Here is a 20148-nt window from a genome sequence, read left to right as displayed (position 1 = left end):
GCCTGAGCAGAGATGGGGATTGAGATTAATGACAAGGATTTAAATCCACACAAGAGAAAGGGTCACACCTGTTGATACTATGCACAAATGGGATCTTTTCAAGATTCCATTAAATGATTCAAACTGTAAGAGATATTGAAAATGTTATTTTTGTCCTTTTCCCAGTCCCAAACACAGTGAAGCACTTCTGCATTGCAGTCAAACAAGCATTGTTTTAACAGATGTCCGCTTAAAGAGAAATGTGGTTTCCAAAACACAGGGTGACACATACTGGCAAACTCTAGATGAGCTTTTTTCCTTCCACGTATAGTTGTTGAGAAGCATCACGTGTATTGAGGCTCTGCATATGATGTGTGGCCTTGTACTGTTACCTGGAAGGGTTACTGGACACGTTTGAACACGGACCATTCAGAGCACATCCTGCTATGGAAAAACTCTGCAGGTGTTCTTGGTTAAAGCCAGCAAATCTTCAAAATCTTCAAAAAAGGATCAATTACAATGTGTTTAGCTATTGTGTTATACTTCTCACTTGGACACACACTTTAATGTCCTTCATCTTTTCAGAAAAGTGTATTGATTTTGAAAACATCTGGATCATTTTAAATAAAAACAGAAGTTTCTAATACTAAAGATATTATGTGGTACTTAACTTTAAATGTTTGCAGGGTCCAGTAAAGCTTATTGCATCCATCAGATCATCATCTGTGGAACACTGACGCACAAATTTAGGAAAAACTGATTTTTGGTACGTTAGTCCATTGGACATAATGCCATGTCAGGTATGCTTGCTTTTAGAAGACAAAGATTAATTTCTCTTATCTCCTAGTCAGGTAGGAGAGGCCTGTAAGGGCAAGATGCTGGAATGACCAGCAGCATTACGACTGGTATTAGCACTGAACTGATCAGAAGATTAGGAGGCAAAGGCTTGGGGGTTTTGCCCACTCATCAACTGCCTGCTCCCACAGCTGCAGTCCAATGGCATTACAATAAGACACAATTTATTTAACATTTTTATGGCAGTAAGCACACTGCTGTTTGAGCTTTCCAGCCCTTCCTGATAGCACATGGCTTGGCAATACCTGAACAGCTTTCTGTACGGTATTCAGATGGCTCAAAGATTTAAGGCCAAAAGCTACTACTTGGGGTTTTCCAATGAACTCTATATAATAGAATTTCACCAAATCGCAGCTATGCTACTCTAAGACTATTTGGCCACAACACCTCCCAGAGGGACTCTGGCCTTCGTTTGAAGATACCTGAATACACAGCATCCGCTGGTTTCCTTCTTCACTGCTGTATTTCTAATGTTAATCATTTTGCCTTTGACTCTTTCCAAAGCCTCTTTGCCCATAAACCTTTCTCTGATAGATTGAAGACTGCACCATGCACGTTTTTTTCCCCTTAACAAGGAATTGCTATGATGTAATCAAGACACCTCTTGATATTTCTATAAGGTTAAGTTTTCTCTTGACCACAAGACAGTATTGTGTCTCCCTCATGGAGTTCTTCCTCCCTCTCCAATTTTTCAGCCTCCTTTAAAAAAATCAGTGTTTGACATGTCCAGTTTTGCACCCGTGTAGGATTTACAGATGCACACATATAGAGCCATTAGAAAAAATGCCTTTCTTTTTCAAACTCCAATAAAGTTTGGGTTTGGTACTAGTCTTAACCAAAATTTCTTTTAAAAGCTATCTTACCAAATGAGTTCCCTCATAACATGCACACATTGTGTTAAGAAATGTTGCTGAAAGCAACATACAGTCATAGGAAGAAACTGCCAGACCCTCTGCTATTTGAAACCTAATGCAATCCCACTAGAATCAGTGGAATTATGTGCAGATTAAGCAGCGGTGAATTTGGCCTCGTGTTTCATTATAAAATCCAGTTTATCTTCCAGAAGGATGTGGCACACGGGGCTGACAAGTATAGATAAAACAGAGCTGTAACAATCCATGGAGATGAGTGCGGGGGGGGTGTCAGCTAATATTTGGGAAATATCATACCACTGGGATTTCTGCAAATCCAGTTGGATTGACTCGTCAGAGGAAGAAGTCCAACAGCGTCATATAAGCAAGCATGAGCTGCGTCCCAGGAGAGAGGTGGAATCCCCCTAACTCATACCAGACAGAGGTGATGATTTGCCCAGGGAGGGAGTCATCCATCAAACATTTGCTCTGCCCCCATCCATCCGATCCTGTATTAGGACCAAACTACAAATAAAGCCAGAATAAAACATGGATAAAGCCAGAAGCCACCTAGGACAGGCCAGAGGGGGCAGGAAACAATTAGATGGAGCCACCCACGCACAGTGCAGAAACAGAGGTCACCTACCAGGGTCAGTTTGGCCAGCACTGAGGAAGGCACTTATATAGCCTCTTTCCACTGCACAGTCCTACACCAGGAAACTAAAATTATTTTGGAGAAGGCTTAAACCAGCCCCATTTTATGAAGGCTTTCCAAAGCACGAAGTCTAGCTCACATGTGACGTTGCTGTCCTGACGGGGGTCCTTTCATCTCGGTGAGACACCAGTGAGCCCCATGGTGCCTATCGATAAGAGATCTGCACAGGGGAGCAATGTGTTTTCTTTGCATGTGCTCGAAGACTCTATCTTGCTGATGCTGGAAGAGAAGGAGATGCTGGCGGGGGAGAGCTCTGCAGGGAGCTGTGCCGCAGGCGGTCTTCGCATGGAGACTGTTGAGTTGATCATCTGTGTTGTATTATCTGGGCTCAGCCTGCTGAGATGGTTTCATTCGCCTCCTTCTGCGCATGTAGCGGTATTGTCTCTGTCAAATGCAACACAACTGCAGATGCGGGAGAAATGCTCCCTATTCTTGTGCCCACTAACAAACACAAAGCTCTTGGTCAAGCCCACTTACAGAGCTAAAAAAAAGTGCCTGGATTGCAGCCTTCAGGCATGGCATGATGAAAATGTGAATAGTAACTCTTGGGAAACATGCAACATGGTTAGAGCTGGAGAGGGATACGTGTGTTTTCATGCATCTCTCACTAAATTTTAGAATAAAATTTAAGTGTTCCAGCTACCGTGAAAAGCAAATCATCTGTTTATTAGAAAGTCACTCCAGCGTGGATGCGGTGCTCTCCGGGGCGGTGCAGGGCTGGGGCTGACCACGGGGTGGTGCGTTGCTACAGCCTGTTCCTCACGGCTGCCGAAAACCTTGGTTTTCTTTGGCATGAGTTACGGACACAAGCCCCGCGAAATAGCGATGGCCAACTCCTCTTTCATTTGCACCAGAGGTCTGGCAATTAGTAACGTTAACTTGCAGTTCAGAGGGGTAACTGAGCAGAAAGTGTCCTTCTCTGCTTCGCACAGCTGATTTGGGAAATGTCTCGAGAGATGGTGGGTATTTCATTCCAGATTAACTACTGGAACTGACATTTTTATGTGCCATGAACACTCAGTGTAAAATTGGTGTTTTTCAAATATTAGAATTATTTCCACAGCCTTGAATATTTTGAATGGTCGGTTATTCTGAAAGCTTTGGACATCACTCTGTCAGGAAATTTGAACGAGCCACAGGAAAAGTTAACTAAAAAAACTATTTGCAAGGGCGTTATATAGGTTCTATCTCTTTCCTTTATGACCCTCCCCACACTTACAAGGAAAAAAAGCATTTGAAAACTGCAAGGAACAATTACAGTTAATGGAGTGGCTCCAGTTACATATTTTCAGAGGAAAATCAAAATTATAAATTGCTCTGGCCATCCAGTGGGATTTGGAGCACCCACTGATACGTATGTTCAGGCATTAACTGATGAACTTATGCTAAGTCACCATTCATCAAAAGAGGTTTGGTTTTTTTCCAGAGTACAGGTTGTTCTCTTCCCTCTATCTTTTTGAATTGTCATATCAGTATTTAATCTGCAGTACTCTAAATGCTGTAATTTAGTAACTGGGATGAGGTAAAAAACATTAAAATAATTTATACACAGCACACATATATACTTAGAAACCAAGAGTGAAAAGCAAGAACAAGCCCTCACTTTTACCCCTTTCCCATCATATATAATTTTCATTTAAAAAAAGAAAAAAATCTGACCGCAGTCAGGAGACATACAAACTAATTGCAGGTCAGCAGAATTCAGCGTTACTCAACATAATTTAGCAATTGATTTAAGCAATGCTTGAAAAGTGTGTGGAATTCCCAGGCACACCTTTTCTGAGCCTCTGAGTGCCCAGAGGCACTACCCACCTAACCCAGGGCCATTTGCTAATCTCACGTGTAGGCATGTAAATACAAATTAAAGTTACTGAAAATAATTTAATTAACAGATGAAATTAATGATGGCTTATAAGGGTCAGCATCTGGCAAATGTTTTTTCCTATGTCTCCTGATCTCTGGACTGCAAACTAGGTATAATCCAGGTTGGTATGGGAGCAAAATATGGCTTTTAGCAGATGGATCTAGCAGGAATGGTCTAACCGAAGCTGTAATGGCAGGTTTCACTGTTCAGCCACTCCACCTCTCCAGGGAGAGGAAAGATGCTTTCCATATCCTTCAATGTGCTTGTGCTCTTTCTTTATAGATGTGACTGCTGATTTACTGCTCTGTGTGTGCAGCTCATAAACTGGGGAGGAGGAGTGTGTGCAACAGGACTTCTCCACAGTGAACAGCACAGGCTCTCCAAGGAGCATCAGCTACATCCCAGCTTTGGATCCCCCGCTCCAAGTGTAGCTTAGGGAGCAGCTCCTCTTTACGACAGATCAGCCTTTTAGACAGCCCTTTGGCCCAGGACCTTTAACCCCCACTAGCATATACCTTTATCTCCTTTGGTGCATGTCTTGCCATCCTCCTCCCGGGTATAGCCTTCGTGACACTCACACCTGTAGCTGCCCACGGTGTTGACACAGATCTGAGAGCACAGCGTCCCATTGCTTGTGGCACACTCATCGATATCTGGAGAGGAGCAAAAGTTCAAAATGTCTTAAACCCGGAAGCTTCAGACCTCAAATACAGTAAAAGACTTCCTTTAAAGGTGTCAGGAGATTTTGTGGTTAAATAAATCAGCAATTGCAGCACTGCTGGTGCTTTGGGATGGAGCTCTGTGCAAACTGCATTATTATTATTAACACACCTGGCATTTTATCGGTGAACATCGCTTGACCATTTTTTTTTGCATTGAAAAGCTCACAAAGCTCAATCCTGCAAACCCCGGCTCCCTGGCACAGCAAACCACCCAGGGCAGGGCAGGACTAGCCACACAAGGACCACATGTAAATGATCAGTCCTGAATTAGATGCTGGCCATCTGAATCAAAGCCCAAGGATTTATTTTCATCATTAAGCCTGGCTACAGTTCTTTGAGGGTTACTGTTAGAATAATGTCCCTCGTCTCAGGCCAAAACCCCAAATATGGCTCAAAACCTGCAGGAGGGATTAATAAAGGGAAAATTACATCAGCCGAACACTTCAAAGTGTTTGGGTGCATATGTCTCTTTTAGGTACTACCTCCTAATAATTTCAAGGGGATTTAGATCTCCTAGTTCTGGGAAGCAATCCTTAACATAGCTAAAAACCACATTTCTTCTGTAATAGTAACGACAATAAGAAAGGTTTCAGATCTAAATGGACTCCTAAAAGACCTGAGGGAGCAGGATACATCATTAACCAGACATGAGCTCAACACGCACTTCCACCCACCTAGGCAGTACGGCTTCTCTCTGTTCCTGTGCCTCTCCCGATCATAGCGGTACCCAGGATAGCAAGTGCATAAGACTCGCCCAAAGTTATCTGTGCATTGCTGTTCGCAGGGAGCTTCAGCACAAACATCATAGTCTAGAGAGAGAAAAACATAGGAAAAATACCAGTGGCAGTAGCTGGATGATACTTTGACAGCAAATATTTCACCTGTCTGCTAATTAATTAAGTCAAGTTACATTGTTCTTAAAGACTGAAGGAACCTAGAAATAAAACATTCATAAGACATAAGCAAAGAATTATAGTAAAATTGTAATTGCTAATCACAGCCTTATAGTAGTTAGACTATTTCTTAAAGTTGGATTTTAAACAAGGGTCACTTTCCCAGTTTGCAGAATTTAAGAATTCTTCTTACAGAAATATTAAGTTACCTAAAAGTTTTTTTTCTGTTTTCTTCCACAAATTTTTAAATGCTGATAGCAACATTTCCTGTGCAGAATACTGTGAAACACTGTGAGGCTAACTGCCAAATCCAGGCAGAAAGTATATCATGCGGAAAAGTTAATTAAAATCACACAGTAATTGTTCAAAGCCAGATATAACCCTTCTAGCAAAGAACACATTGTTACAAAACCATCATCACTCTTAATAATCCCAAAAGACTGAAGTCCCAGTTTGAAACCCAAAGGACAGTGAATCTGTTTCTGATTTCACTGCTAAATAGCAGCAGAGCTGAAGTCCAGGGAGGGGATACCAGAGCAAAACAGGGTCCGATTTGCATCCCTGCCCCTGGCATCAGGCTGGTGGCAGGGCTGGGGGTAGATGGGCATACCCTGGCAATGGGTGCAAGGGCTTTTCAGTGCCATGGGGAACATTTGTCAGGAGAAGACAGGAGCTGAAGCAGCATCTAGTCTCAAAACCAGCTCAGGCAAACGCTGCTGAAGGTTGGGTTTTATGCCAAAGCAAGTGGCAGTTTCTGTGATCATTTCAGAGGAACATCATCCTGCATGCAGCATCCACATGGTTGTCACTATGACCCTGGGTACTGGGGGCCTACAGCTGTCCCTGCTCCAGACCAAATACATCTAAACCAAACCTAAGTGTTTCGATCGAGTTCCCAGCAACGCACTGTGTTTCCATATATACAGTATAAAATAATTAAACCCCAGACTCATTATTGACTCACACTAATGACTAGCAGACATCTCTGGGTACAATGATTTTTCCAAACAATTAAAATGAACTAATAGATGGTAAAGCAAATGAAAACACATTTGCTGTACAAAGTATACAGAGCACATGTGTAGCACTGGGGTAAAAATGACAGCGTGCCAAGCTACAGAAAAGCAGCAAATGAGACTTACAAGCTGCTGTATGTCACACCAGAGCCCCTTAGACCAAAAAATACTATTGTAATGGTGCCAAGCATTTCCTCCCTTCTGCCTGTCACCTTTTGAATAGCAGGCATCCTTTCCTTCTTACTTCACAACTGTGTTGATTTTAACTCTTGAAGTCAGTGCTGTGGCAGTGAATGGCAGTGCCAGGATCCCTTCCAATACCTCCAGGGTCAAACAGTGCAAAGCCTTGCACAAGCATGGAAGAAAAACATGCCCCTTGCCTTCAAACATAGTCAGCCTGGGGGCTAGTTTGGGCTTTTTAGGTGGTGCTGGGGCTCACATTACATTTGGCACTACTAAATACTCCCAAATATAAAGCATCAGTGGTGTTTTTCCTGGGCATGGTTGCAATTTTCATTTTCCACTGAAATAAGATCAGATGGAGAACAGGCTAGTATGCCCAGCACTGAGGTGAATATACCTGCTCCTTAGCCAGCATGGCCACGCAGATGCTGCATTTGGCCTGTGCCATGTTCAGCCTATTCAGAGTGGAGGCAAAATGAGCTCTGTCATCCCTGCACTTCCATGAATAGATATGCCCTAATAAAATCATAAAAACCAGCACTGGCAGGGACCATCTCCCACCACAAGCAGGATTAGCTATGTGTAAACCTTTCCTAATAGACATTCATCTAAGCTGCACCTAGAAATCCCTGAGGGATGGAGATGCCTCACCATGCAGTCTATTCCCAAGATTAAATATCCTTGCATATAGAAAGCTTTTTACTCATATCTAATCCAAACTCCCCTTACAGCCATTTAAGCCCATTATTTTTGTCCTCTTCTCCTTGGCCATAAAGAATAGTTTACTTTCCCCCTTGCAGCAAGTTTTCACTTGTTAACTGTTCACTTGTTCACTGTTATCATGTCTCCCCTCAGCCTCCTTTTCCCTAGAATAAACAACGTCAGTTCTTTTTAATGTTTTGATCATCTCTCTTTTGCCATATTTCATGTAACTAGTCTTTAAATATGGTTTTCACATCCACCTTAACAGAGCTGTATCAAGACCATTGTTCCATTTACTTTCATACAAAGCTAGGCAGGGGTCCAGAAGGTGGATATCTCCCTGCTGGTGTTTCCCACACAGTCAACCCAAATCACACAATGGCTGTAGGCAGGTCCCACATCACAGAGCTGTGCATCCCCCAGGGCTTTGGTCCCAGGTAGCATGAGTCCCTCAGGAACAGTCCTCACAACTGGGATGAAACTGGGGAAAAGCTGCTGCACCACCTCCGTGTGCTCTGCAGAACCAAGGATGCACGTGCCCTCCCATGTTCAAGCCCCTTGTCTGCCAGCCCAGCCTAGGAAATGTGGTTTGAGGGTGAATCAAAGCCACATGGTGAGGATCAGGCTGTTCCAGACTTTAGGAAAATACAAAAAACTGAAGCGGAATAACAAATGTCTCTACATATATTTCAATGAACTCACAAATGACAATGTAGCATGAAAAGTTGTACCAAGGAAATTTCTGAAATAGCATTAGTCAGGGAAGAGCAGATCTGACTAGTGTTTGCCTGTCATATTTTGCTCTGAATTAATTCACAGCCAAGAAACTCAAGTAACAAACCAGTGGTAGGGAGGGTACACTCCAAAAGAAGCTGTTTCAGACTACGTCTGTTCCTGCTTTACTCTTGGCATTGCCATAAGACAGGACGTGGTTGGAGCTGTGAGTCTCCAAAGCAAAGAAGAAGAAGATCATTCAGGAGAAAAGGGTGAGGAGCTCTTTTTTGACCTGCTTCGCTGGTCAGGTGGAGCAGGAAGAGATGCTACAGGGGGAATCAGATGCCCAAAGCAAACTCCTCTCGATGTCTCCTAAGGATCATTGCTCCCTGCCCCTGCAGCTGAAACGCAGAGCAAGAAGGTGAGTCCAAAGCAAATGAAATGCAGAACCTGGGGGCATGGGCTCGTCTGGGCTGCACTGATTTCTGTTGCTTTTCAAGGGCAGATGAGAAATAACAGGACAGAAACCAAAGATGGACATGGACAAAGACACAACCCTTTGGGGAAAGTCTGGTTTAATAACAGCTGTCCAAGAAGGAGATCGGTGTCTTCCGGAGGCAGCCATAAGAGGGTGGACAAGGGAGGGTCTATCCCTCTCCCAACCCTCCTCTCTGCAGCCACTGCTAAATCACAGAGAAGACAGGGCTGGAACTACTTCTCATGGCTTTGACTTGCCAGTACTGGATTAAAAGGTGCAGATGTGCTCTAATAAACTCACATCTGTAATGTATTTATGTGCCTGTGTCAAGATATGCATTTCATACAGCTACTCTGTCAAGATTATGCCAAAACAACGTGTGAAGGGCCAAATGATGTCTTGTAACGGAATAAGTGAAACAAGTGCTTCACTGAATCACGTTTCTCACCCCTATACTGATGGCCCAATATTGTCTCAGATGTTATAGCAATTGCTGTGGCCTCTGAAGTTCAAGGCAAAATAGAGATCGAGCTGAAAAAGGGGGAATGGAGATACACAGGGAGAGAAGCCACAGCCAGCAGAGAAATTCAGTTAGTGGCAGAAACTTTAAGGTTACTGAGATGCAGTTAATAGACAGGACTAAGTGAAGTCAGTGGGTACATAATAAAAGCTGCTTTCATAATCACCTAAAACCTCAAGAGATGAAAATTAGAAGTCATAAATAATATATTGCCATGGCTCTCATTTATTTTTGCTCCTATTACTTTTCCTGCTGTATCCATTATATTTAGTGAATAACCAGCGTATAAAACTGTTACAATCCATAGGAAACCTGGAGGACTGTAGAGTCCTGGCTTCTTCCCGCTGTGAAAGGAGTCAGGTCTTCTGCCTCCTATGCACAAAACTGACTTGTACAAGACAGCACAATCAACTCCTCCAAGTGTCCATCTTGCACTGGAGCTGTCTTCTCATGCCACACACACAGAGACAAAACTCACTGCAAAACCATGGGACAAGGAACTCGTATCGACTTCACCCAAACCCTACCCAGATCCCTGGTGCTTGGGCAGGCACCATGAGCCGTTTCTTCACAAGGAAGGAGCAAATGCCCAATTCTGATTTTGAGAAGATGTGGGGGTTTTTCTTCTTTTTTTTTTCTTTTTTACCTTTTTTTTTGCAACCAGTGTTCTAGTGTTTCCAGCCAGCAGCAAAGAAGATACAAATTAAAAAAAAAAAGCAGCAGGATCAGCATTTGGGTTACAATCCCTGTCGGCTGGAGACTGTAACTCAAAACCCAGCTGACTTTCTCCAGTATGTTAATTTGTCACTTTTCTTTTCAAAACATAACCAACCCAAACTGGGAAAACTGTCAGGTCAACTTGAGGCTTTCCATATGTCATCAAATAGAAGGTTATGTTACCATAAACCAACTTTTTAACCTGCTTTTTGGAGCAAACAAGGTTTATTGGCTTGTCATCTCTGGCCATTTGCTTCTGCCTGACAGTTCCTCTGCTCCTATAATTTCAGAGCCAATTTCATCCAAATTGGACAAAGTGGTGGGAGTGATTGAAGAAGTCACATTGTTACTGCTCACGTGAAGCCATTGGCTGGGTAGACCCAACAGAGGCCTCCCCCAGGGTTAAGACAAGCAGAGCTCAGGCTTTTCCTAAGTGAGATCTTGTTGCAGCAAAGTCTGAGCATTGGGACCCCAGTACTGCCTTTGCAAAGTGTACAGGCAGCTCCCCTCTGCCAGGAGGGGATCGTTCCCTTTTCACTACTGCATGAACTATCCTGAGTAATTCTCCTTCTCCCTCTGCCCCTGGTGACAACGAAGCCATGCCCATGACCAGGAGAGGTGGTGGAAGAGAGATGCCATTTGGCGATGTCTCCCATCGCTGACTTACAAGCCAAATCAGCTGGGCTAGATCCAAGGGGATCCCACATGGGAAAAGCCATCAGCCAGGAAGGGTGTCCTCCTGGCTGCACACAGCACTCCCACATACCTAGCCAAGAGCAGAATGTGTCCCTCTGTTTGCAGTAGGTCATGGTACAAGATCTGTGCAGCCACGTGTACTTAGGAGAGGATCAAGGCTTGGCATGCTAAGCAAAACTTTTGGAAGACACTGATCTTTCTATTTTCCCAACAATTTCTTGGAAACAGTTCCTCCACTGACACATGAGATACGGCTGAGCCTGTGGTTATATCAGGATGCTCTTCCAAACTGGCAGTATGGACAACAGGGCAAATGGGGCAAGACAAATGCATGGGGACACAAGGGGTAAGAACAGTGAAATTACATACCTTCAGGGATGCACTGTCCAAGAACAAACTTATAACCCTTACAGCATTTTTTCCTGAAAAACAATAAAATAAATAAATGAATAAATAAATATATTCTCTAAAGGCTGGTGCTGCCTTTAAAAACAGTCATAGGTAGGTCATGGATGCGATGAACCAAACAAGATGAGGATCCTGAGCTTTGCAGTTGAAGGTATCTCAGCATTAAAGAATGCAACATGGAAACCCACCACTCAGTCCATGAGGCATTTTAAATGATAGCATGGCCAGCCCCCTCAGGAACCTGGACGGGCTACCCCAACGCTGACCCCAACGCTGCTCGCTTGTGTTGAAAGGATGCAGCGCAACTCAGGTCATAATTTTCATGATACGGTGAAGGGTGTTTTCAAACATCTGTCATTACAGTGTAAACTTGCAGAAAGGGTTAAGTCTCAGTGATGAGTACACACAAGATAAATGCTATCAGTCATTTCTCATCTTTTAATAAACCTGGAATGTGATAAGTGAAATATACTGGGTATTTCAACTAGAGCAAGGGAAAGTATCTTATATAGATGGGGACAAAACTGCAGTAAAGAGTCAACAGGATCAGATACTTTTTATGTGCCTATGATATGAACAAAGTCTCAGTGCTGAGAAATTAATGTTTCTGAAACACTGGCCTGTAATGACACTTAGGCATTCAGCTATACCTGCTTGTTTGCTTTCTAGGCAGCAAACCACATCAAGTCACCAGGACTCCCAGCAGTGCTGAGGAGCCTTTACAAATGGCTGTGTCCCTTATCACCTTGAGAACTACTTGCTGCAGGGGCCTGGTGACCTGCAAAGGGTCCCATGTTGGTGGCTACCAGGACTGCCGCAAAAGAAGCAAACTGCTGTTCAGTGTGCTATTTTATCAAGTCGACGTGAGTCTGAGGGGGGAAAAACCCTGTATTTTAAAAATTCACAGTTTTTCATGCCTTGTGGACATGCTGAAATATCAGCAAAATGGGAAACCATCCATTTGGTCTTATCCTTTAATTCAATAACTGACGCAGAAGAGTGCTAAAGCCATGGCAGTCAATGACACAACACTCCCCTGGACACGCAGCCATCACAAATCACCATTACATTGAATTTAAATCAACTATCAGTTGCAACTGACCACTTAAAACAAACAATGCACTACTCCAAACTATGTAAAAACAAACTTTGGCTCCATATTTTACCCTCTTCCAAAGATTAGCTGAAATATAAATTATGCTTAATGAAGGTTGAACATCTGAAGAGGAAGCCTTGCTTTGTTATGCAAACAGTGGTCCCTCATTAGACTTTTCTCCAAACACTGCTGTAAAGTTTTATCTGCAAGACAAACAAATGCAGGAGGAATGAGTTCAAAGGTGCATCGGGGAGGCTGTTCATTTGCTGCAAGCCATGCCAATGGCTTTCCAAGAGCATATTCATCTCCTCCTGTCTGCGGAAGAAGAGAGGCTGATAAAGGCTTGCTTGTAGCTGCTCTTCAGAGGGACATGCAGCCTGGCTTGAGAGAGGGCTGGGAGATGGGAGAGGAAGGCATCCCTGCCATAAGATGCCAACCTGTGGGGTTGTACCAGCCAGAACTAAACAGAAAGAGGGAGCAGCAGCTTTCATCATTTCTACCCTTCTTCCTGGGAATTCCCACTTCATTTTCAGGTTTAGGACCCTTAGGACTCCCATCCTTGGAGTGGCTTGTGGCAGCAGATGCAACCCTCAGCTGGCACAGCCTGCTCCTGGGTAAGGGCTCACCTGCTGGGAACCTTGCAGGAGCTGCCCCTCTCCTCTCAACTTGGCTGGCAATGGCTTTTGGCTGGACTTGTTGGCTTTCTTGTGGCTAAACTGTGGTTTTATCTGCCTTCCTGGATTCTCCTGATAGCCAAACTACTTGCCCTGATCAAACCTCTCTCCTACAGCCACACACTGAGAGCCCATCATACGCTGAGCTACAGCCATTAGATACTGTCCTGGAACCCTGAAGCAAGCATAGCCTTGCGTAGCCTCGCTGGGGGTTGCTCCAGTTAAAGCAACTGGAAAATTGTGCTGCCCTGGCAGATATCCAAGCCCCTGCTGAAATCTGTCTCTTCAACAGCTTCTTGCAGCAATGAGTTCCACAGGGAGATGAGATGTGTTTGAGAAATCATTTCCTTGTTTTCCGTCTCCAATTTTCCCAGGGTTTACTGGTAAGGAGATTTGGAAATATTTTCTCCAAATACCTGCAGATTTTTCCACATCATGAAAGCTTTAAATCACACCTAAAGAAGTGGTTTAGAGGAGGGATACCCTGCTTTCAGGATCACACTCCAGAAACCAATTCCCCATGATAATTGGTTCCCAATTCAAGATTACAGATCTCTGTATGGGCACAGCCTGTACTCAACAGCAAGCTTCAGACATCAGCATGATTTGGCCAGGGAAACTGCTACTTTAGGGTTAATGCACAGGAAATACAATACAGCAATACCCATTTCTCTGAACATTACATTTTAACCCTGGGATTCCTGTGTGCTTTAGCTTTTTACATTCTTAAACAGAAATCTGTCAAAATGATTGACACATGAGTTGATCATTAGCAAAGGCATTTTTATAGCAATACTCATTTTCAGACATCCAGCTCCAGGTTGACATGTCTAATCAACGTTGCACAGCAGCAATCTCGTTATACATAATGAGAGGTAAGAGGGGGGTCCCCACTGATAATTGTAGCTACTGAATAACTTTCAGCGAGGCAGTTGCTACGCAGCTGTACGTGTGAGCATGCAATACACAGCTGTGTAAGAAGCTCAACCACTAAAACTTGGATCTAAGGGGAAATTAAGTTGATCCGTTAACTTTAAATCTGGTTTCCAAAAGGAGAAACTTCTGGCAGACTTCTCTGTTACAGCTTTTAATGGGGTGTTTCAGCTATTAAAAATATAGCAACTTCTGATTCTCATGCAGTCTTCACTCAGGAACATGCACAAGCCCAAATGCGCAGAGGGCTTTGGGCACCATGATTTCGATAACTGTAATGTCTAGCTTTTGTATTACCTGTAAGAAAATCCATAGCGATAGGGACTCTCTCAAAGCAAAGTCACCATTTTTTTATGAATGATAGCTGCAGGAGAAGCAGGAAGATATTGAGCTACTCCCCTCTGCTCTGGAGGTCGAGGTGCTCCTGGACCACTGAATGTCAGAAGATGGGATCTAGGGTCAAACCTCTGATACCAATAAACACATCCATGACTAGGCAACCAGCAGTTCTGCCTTCGTTGCAGGCTTCTGTGGTCCATCACTTTGCAGACTGAGAGGGGAGCTGACCTTTCCAGGAGCACCCCCACGTCCCATTGCCCAAGGGTCCCCCCCGGGTGCCTGACACACGGCAGTGCACCAGCACAGCACCCCTGCCCCATCTTGCAAAGCAGTAGCTGCTTGACAGCATCGCCCCAGACAGGCGGGAGGAAAGGCAAGATGCAAAGAATGTGGCTTAATTAAGCCAGCACTTTATTAAGTTAGCTTATCTGGCAGCTATCAGCAGTAACTCATCCAGTGCGGACCACGGCTTTTCCCCTTAATTGTTTCCACCTGGCGCAGAGCTGCCATCGCCCCCAGCCCACCTCCTGCTTTGCACCGGGACACCGTGGCGGGTGGCAGTGCCGCAGAGACTGGGGTTTGCTGAACTGAGAAAATACTTCTGTGCGAGAGGGAAAGGAGTGATTCAGGGTCCCACAGCAGCTGAAATGCTTTGGAAATGCAAACAGTAACAGGAGAAACATTTAAAGTGATAATTAACCTGTATGTCTGCAGCAGCGACTTGGCCTGTGACAACGGCTGGTTTGGAGCTGCTTGGTGAGTTATTGAGGTTTTGGTTAGCTTCAGCAAAGAGGCAACTCTAAAACTCCATCATGACTATTATGTTGAAAAAGATACATAATGGCCATTTAGTGATTGAAAAAAGGGAAGCAACGGGGAAATGCAAAGCGAAGGAAAAAAGAAAAGTTTTATACTGGTTTCAGATGAACATAATATGTTCAGGAAACTTTTGCTAAAGATGTCAAAAGAAACAGAAGAGTACACCCTAGGAAATATTTGCCTCCTAGGAGCAAAGCAGACATAGAAATCCCTATGCTGAGTTAGAAAGTGAGTTCTTAGGATAAAATATTACCCTTACTTTATCGCTACAATGCTGGGATTCAGACAGACAGCCTCCAGGATAGCTCCACCCAGACAGAGGTAATTCAAGCAGAGGCACTTTACCTCCCATTCACTGAGGCTAGGAGCACACACATGGACAGTTTCTATAGCTTAGCTGATGCCTGAGGTCGCTTCACAGGAAGATGCAGCAGCTCCATAGGTGGTCAGGCAGGTCAAATCCCTCTTCTCTGACACGCTATTTCTGACCCATGAATGTCAGAAGAGTCACAGTTTAGGGGGTGTAAAAGCTGCTTAACATTTTGTGTAGGATTAGATATATCAACACTGTTCTCGCAGGTCGGTGCTGGTAGAAAGTAATGGTAATACAGTCAAGCAAATGTATTTAATTAAAAAAAACAATTTCCTGTTGGGAAAAGATAGAAAAAAAATTTTTAATCAGATTTCTTCAGCCAACGTCATAACATGAACTCTGAAGAATTTGTGCCATATCTTGAAGACCTGAGTCAGCAAAGGCTATGGCGTGGCTGTGTTTAATTGCACAAAGGGGTCTTTGTTAGACTGTCTCCTTATTGTGCCTGCCCAGTGTTTCTTTTTGATCACCCTGACTTTGAGAAGTACACAATGCAGCAAAAATGCAAATATAAAATACAGCAATTAACTTACTTACAAAAAATAGTTAGACAGCTATAAAAGCAAGCCAACAAGGTACATTAAAAAAAACCCTTTTTTTTCTCATATTCTATATAAAATCCAAATGAGGGACAGGTCTGTCTGCCAAAGCATGTACAGACAAAGCCCATCTGCAGCACAAGTGTATTAAGGAAGCAGCTCAGTAGCTGTGCACAGTTTCGCCATAATTCACATGGAGAGAAGATTTATGGCAACATGGTGTAAAACTGAAGCAATACACTTTATTTTTGTTTGGCTTTCCATGGGATACATACCGAAATCTTGAGTAAGAGAGGATGGCTTCCCCGCAGACACTTGCTCAGCATACACTTTGCCATGATTTCCAGACTTAGCCCTCTTTCACAGTTTTGTAAAAAGATAATTTATGTTCACATTGGGTGTAACACAAGGTCCAAGGCCAGCCCAAGCCCTTCCAGTCACCATCCCAGCTGAGAGTGAATAACACAAGTACAGTGATGTCTTCCACTGCCTAGGAAATGCTGCAGCACCTACAACCACTGTATGTATATGTGCGCTTCTTTATTTCTCTTAATTGACAGAATAAAGCAGGATTCGCCTGAACAACCACAGAGACAACGCTTCACCAGCAAAGCTGGAACTCAGACCTCAGCCAGCAAATCACTGCAACCTATTACTTGATTTTTCTGAAAGTCAGATTTTCAGTGATTAATGCGTTGTCTGAGTGTAAGCCATGTTTCTCATCAGCTACTTAAGTCAAATAAATTTACCCACATATAACAGTTTTTCTTAGGAAAAAACAGCCCTGCTATCTGCTCTTTTGTTCAGCGCTGGCTATTAAGACTGATACCAGAAATGAAATCCCATTCCAGTTATTGCTAATGGGAAGGTTTTGATAAGACTCAGTTCCTGGGCTCCTCTTTCGTGAACACAAGCCAGGGACTAGATCCTCCCCTGACAAAAGTCACATGCCTCTGTTGACTCTGGGGAACTGTGCCAGCTCTTACTCAGGCAGGCTCTGGCTGATGCTCTTGAAAGCTCTCAGACACGCTCCTTGGCTGCTCCTTACTGTAATGCATTGTTAACTGACTCCTTCTCTCCTCAAAGTGCTGTTTCATGTCGCTTTTTTATGGTCAAAGGGAGTTTTATGGCAGTGGAGTATAAACTGTAGTTCCTTCTTCTCAGAAGGGACCTTCCAAACTGATATGATGGTTCGCAGCCCCTGCATATCATGCTATTTGTGAATGTGTGAAGCTCATTTCTCTCTATAAAAGAGAAAAAAAAGACTTCAAGGGGTGCAAGAAACCCTCCACCCTGTGTGGGTATCTGTGGGGCTTGGCGTTACGGTAGGCGCTGACCTGCATGAAACTGGGGAATGCACAAAAAGCAAAACTTCACAGTTCTGGGCAATTTAGCCACCAAAAAAGTCTGTCCTTTTTGTAGCCGTCCCTGGGCCTCTGTTCTCCATGGACACAGCGCAGGACATCTCATCATGATGGGGTTTGTGGTTTCATCTAAGTAAATGAGATGCGATGAGGTGTTCAGCAGAGGTGTTCAAACAAAATCTGGGCAGGCAGACCACTTCCCCAACACATCTCCCTGAGTCAGCAGACCAGAAGTCCCAGGAGACCATGGCTTTTGGACTATTTTAGGACTTCTGGGATGCAGAGAAAGGGGTTGGTGTGAAAAACCTGCAGGCAGGCCCACAAGAAAAAAAGAGCTCATGAGCTTCTACTTGCTACAGGAGGAGAGTGGCAACTAAAACTCAGCTCACTAAGTGGCAACTAAGACTCAGTCCAGTCTCTTCCGGGCAGAATACAGACTTGTAGAAAAGTTTCCTGACATCCTTCCTTCCAATGCATAATGAAAGAAAAAAGGTCGTATTTCCATGTGAACCATACAGACTAGGGCTCCACATTTTTGGGGAAGCCGTAACACCGTGTCAGTCCCTAGCCCAAGCAGAGCCTCGGTGCTGCAAACACGTCGACTAACCACAGACTAATCGGCATTTTTTTCTGCAGCACAGACCAACTGGTGGCACTGGTAACCATCAGTGTTTGTACCTCACTTAGCATACCAATGTCCAAAAATGACTAAGTAAAAATCTCCCTGTGAATATTCTCTAAGCAAAGAAGGAAACTCTCAGAAGGAAAATATTACACAACTTCAGAAAAGCAATTACCCCTGCTGCCACTGGAAAAGCCATTTGTTGGATATTTTACATGCATGTGAACATCATCCTCAAAATCACACATGTGATTCCTTCAGTGCTGGACTGTACTTTCTTTCCCTCTTTCTTGGATTTTTATTTCATTGTTGTTTGGGTTTTATTTCCTTAATGCAAGGGAATGCTCATGTGGTTTATCACTAGACAGCATGTCAAAAATAGCAGAATGATTAAGTAAAAGACTTTTGACTGTTCTCATCTGCTTAGACTCAGCTTCATATACATGCTGTCAGCTTTGTCTTGCTCTCTTTTCTTACAAATTTATTTTATTTTCTGGCACTGTACCAAGAAAATTATTTTGTTTAGCTTCACAGGTGAAGTTGGTATGTTTTTTTCAGAATCAAATTAATGTTTGACAGGTGTGAAATTTGAGGGGAAGAAAAAAAATGAATTTTATACAAAGATAGCACTGTTTGCATTTACTACATAGTCTAATGAACTGGCAAAGTATAATGCATCCTCATAAATATATTGTCATTTCTAAGAACAAGTAGCCTTCTAAATCTCAATTGAAATGATCCCAGATTGAGCCTGTGTTTTAAAATAACTCACCACTTTGAGATTTAAAGTACTAAAAGCAAGCAAAAATCTTTTTTTCCACCACCTCTGGCTTCCAATTAGAGGACTGCAAGCCAAATTTCCTTCCAAGTCTGTAAATAGTATGTCTTGCTGATGGCACACATTCAATTATTTATCTAACCCAAGGTGAGCCAGAGTACAGGACTAATCACAGCACATCTGTCCTGTCTCTTGGATTTTTTTACACTTCCATGACTCTTCGTTTTGTAGCTCCAATTTCCTACCAAATATCCATGCGAGATAGAGAGTAATAAATTCCATTTTAGTGCGGAAGGCAGAGCCAGAGCAGTGCTGCAAGGAGCTGCACTCACTCGCTGGCTGCTGTGCTGGTGCTCGGTCACTGGAGTCAAACAGCAATAAATTGCTGGCAAGCTCTTAGACTTACTGAATCCAGTCCAATCCAACCCTGTTTATACAGCATCTTTCATCAACAAGATCACAAAAATGCTGCATAAGCAATGTCTAATAAACTCCTTTCGATAAACAATAAAAGGCAAGCGCCTTTTACACACACATGCACAGAAAAACACATCATAGAAACTATGCAAGGAAGTCAGATTTCTAAAGCTAGCTCTCCAAACAGGACATAAATCCCAATTAACCTTCAGAGACAAGCTAGTAACTCAGTCTGCATTCACTTAGGGGTGAGTTACATGTAAGGGCCTGATCCTGATTCTGCAGAAATCTCTGGCAGCTTTGCCATGAACACGTGTCAGACTGGGAACAGGCTTGGACCAAGACTCAGGATGATGGGTGAGCACATGCTCAGCTCTGAGGATGTGCTACAATTGGACTTCTTGGAAGTACAGTTTCAGACAATCACTTGTGGCATGAACTTAATCAAGTCTGGCTGACATTTGTCATTGGAAACTGTTGCAAACCTCTTCCCATTTTTGATGGATTCAGGATTTGACATGTACCCCTGCTCCTGTATGTGCCCTGTAGGCACGCCATCCATATATACCCTACACCATCCATCCAGACCCTAGACACAGACACAGATATTTAATCCAGATATTTAACAGGTATTTTAATTTGTGATGGTTCTTGAAATTCAGCTCTGGGAAGAAAGCAAGCAAGTAAGTCCAGCCAGGCTAATGCTTCCCATTTAAATAGTCTAGAAGCGGGGAGAGCCAGACACAAAGCCATCAGCTTTTAGGAAAGTGAAATAGCATAGAAAAATAATTCAAGAAAGATGCCGCTCTGAGCACCTTGTTCTCTACCCTGGCTACCCACAATGTCCAGATGACACCTTGGTTTCCAGCACTGAGCTGGAA

General features: G+C 43.4%; 1 protein-coding gene across 1 annotated transcript in view; it reads right to left on the bottom strand.

Moving 5' to 3' along the window:
- Window positions 1-20148, bottom strand: part of CCBE1 (collagen and calcium binding EGF domains 1) — a 100077-nt gene that overhangs the window by 13737 nt on the left and 66192 nt on the right. Inside the window, exons 3-5 of the mRNA XM_052775633.1 lie at window positions 11275-11327; window positions 5661-5795; window positions 4780-4917 (exon numbers count right to left, since the gene is read on the bottom strand). Coding sequence (XP_052631593.1) covers window positions 4780-4917; window positions 5661-5795; window positions 11275-11327 — 326 coding nt within the window. The remainder of the gene's footprint in view (window positions 1-4779; window positions 4918-5660; window positions 5796-11274; window positions 11328-20148) is intronic.

The sequence above is a fragment of the Harpia harpyja genome, chromosome Z, assembly GCF_026419915.1.
Source record: "Harpia harpyja isolate bHarHar1 chromosome Z, bHarHar1 primary haplotype, whole genome shotgun sequence".
Lineage (NCBI taxonomy): Eukaryota > Metazoa > Chordata > Aves > Accipitriformes > Accipitridae > Harpia > Harpia harpyja.
This window is presented reverse-complemented; position numbering and strand designations above follow the sequence as displayed.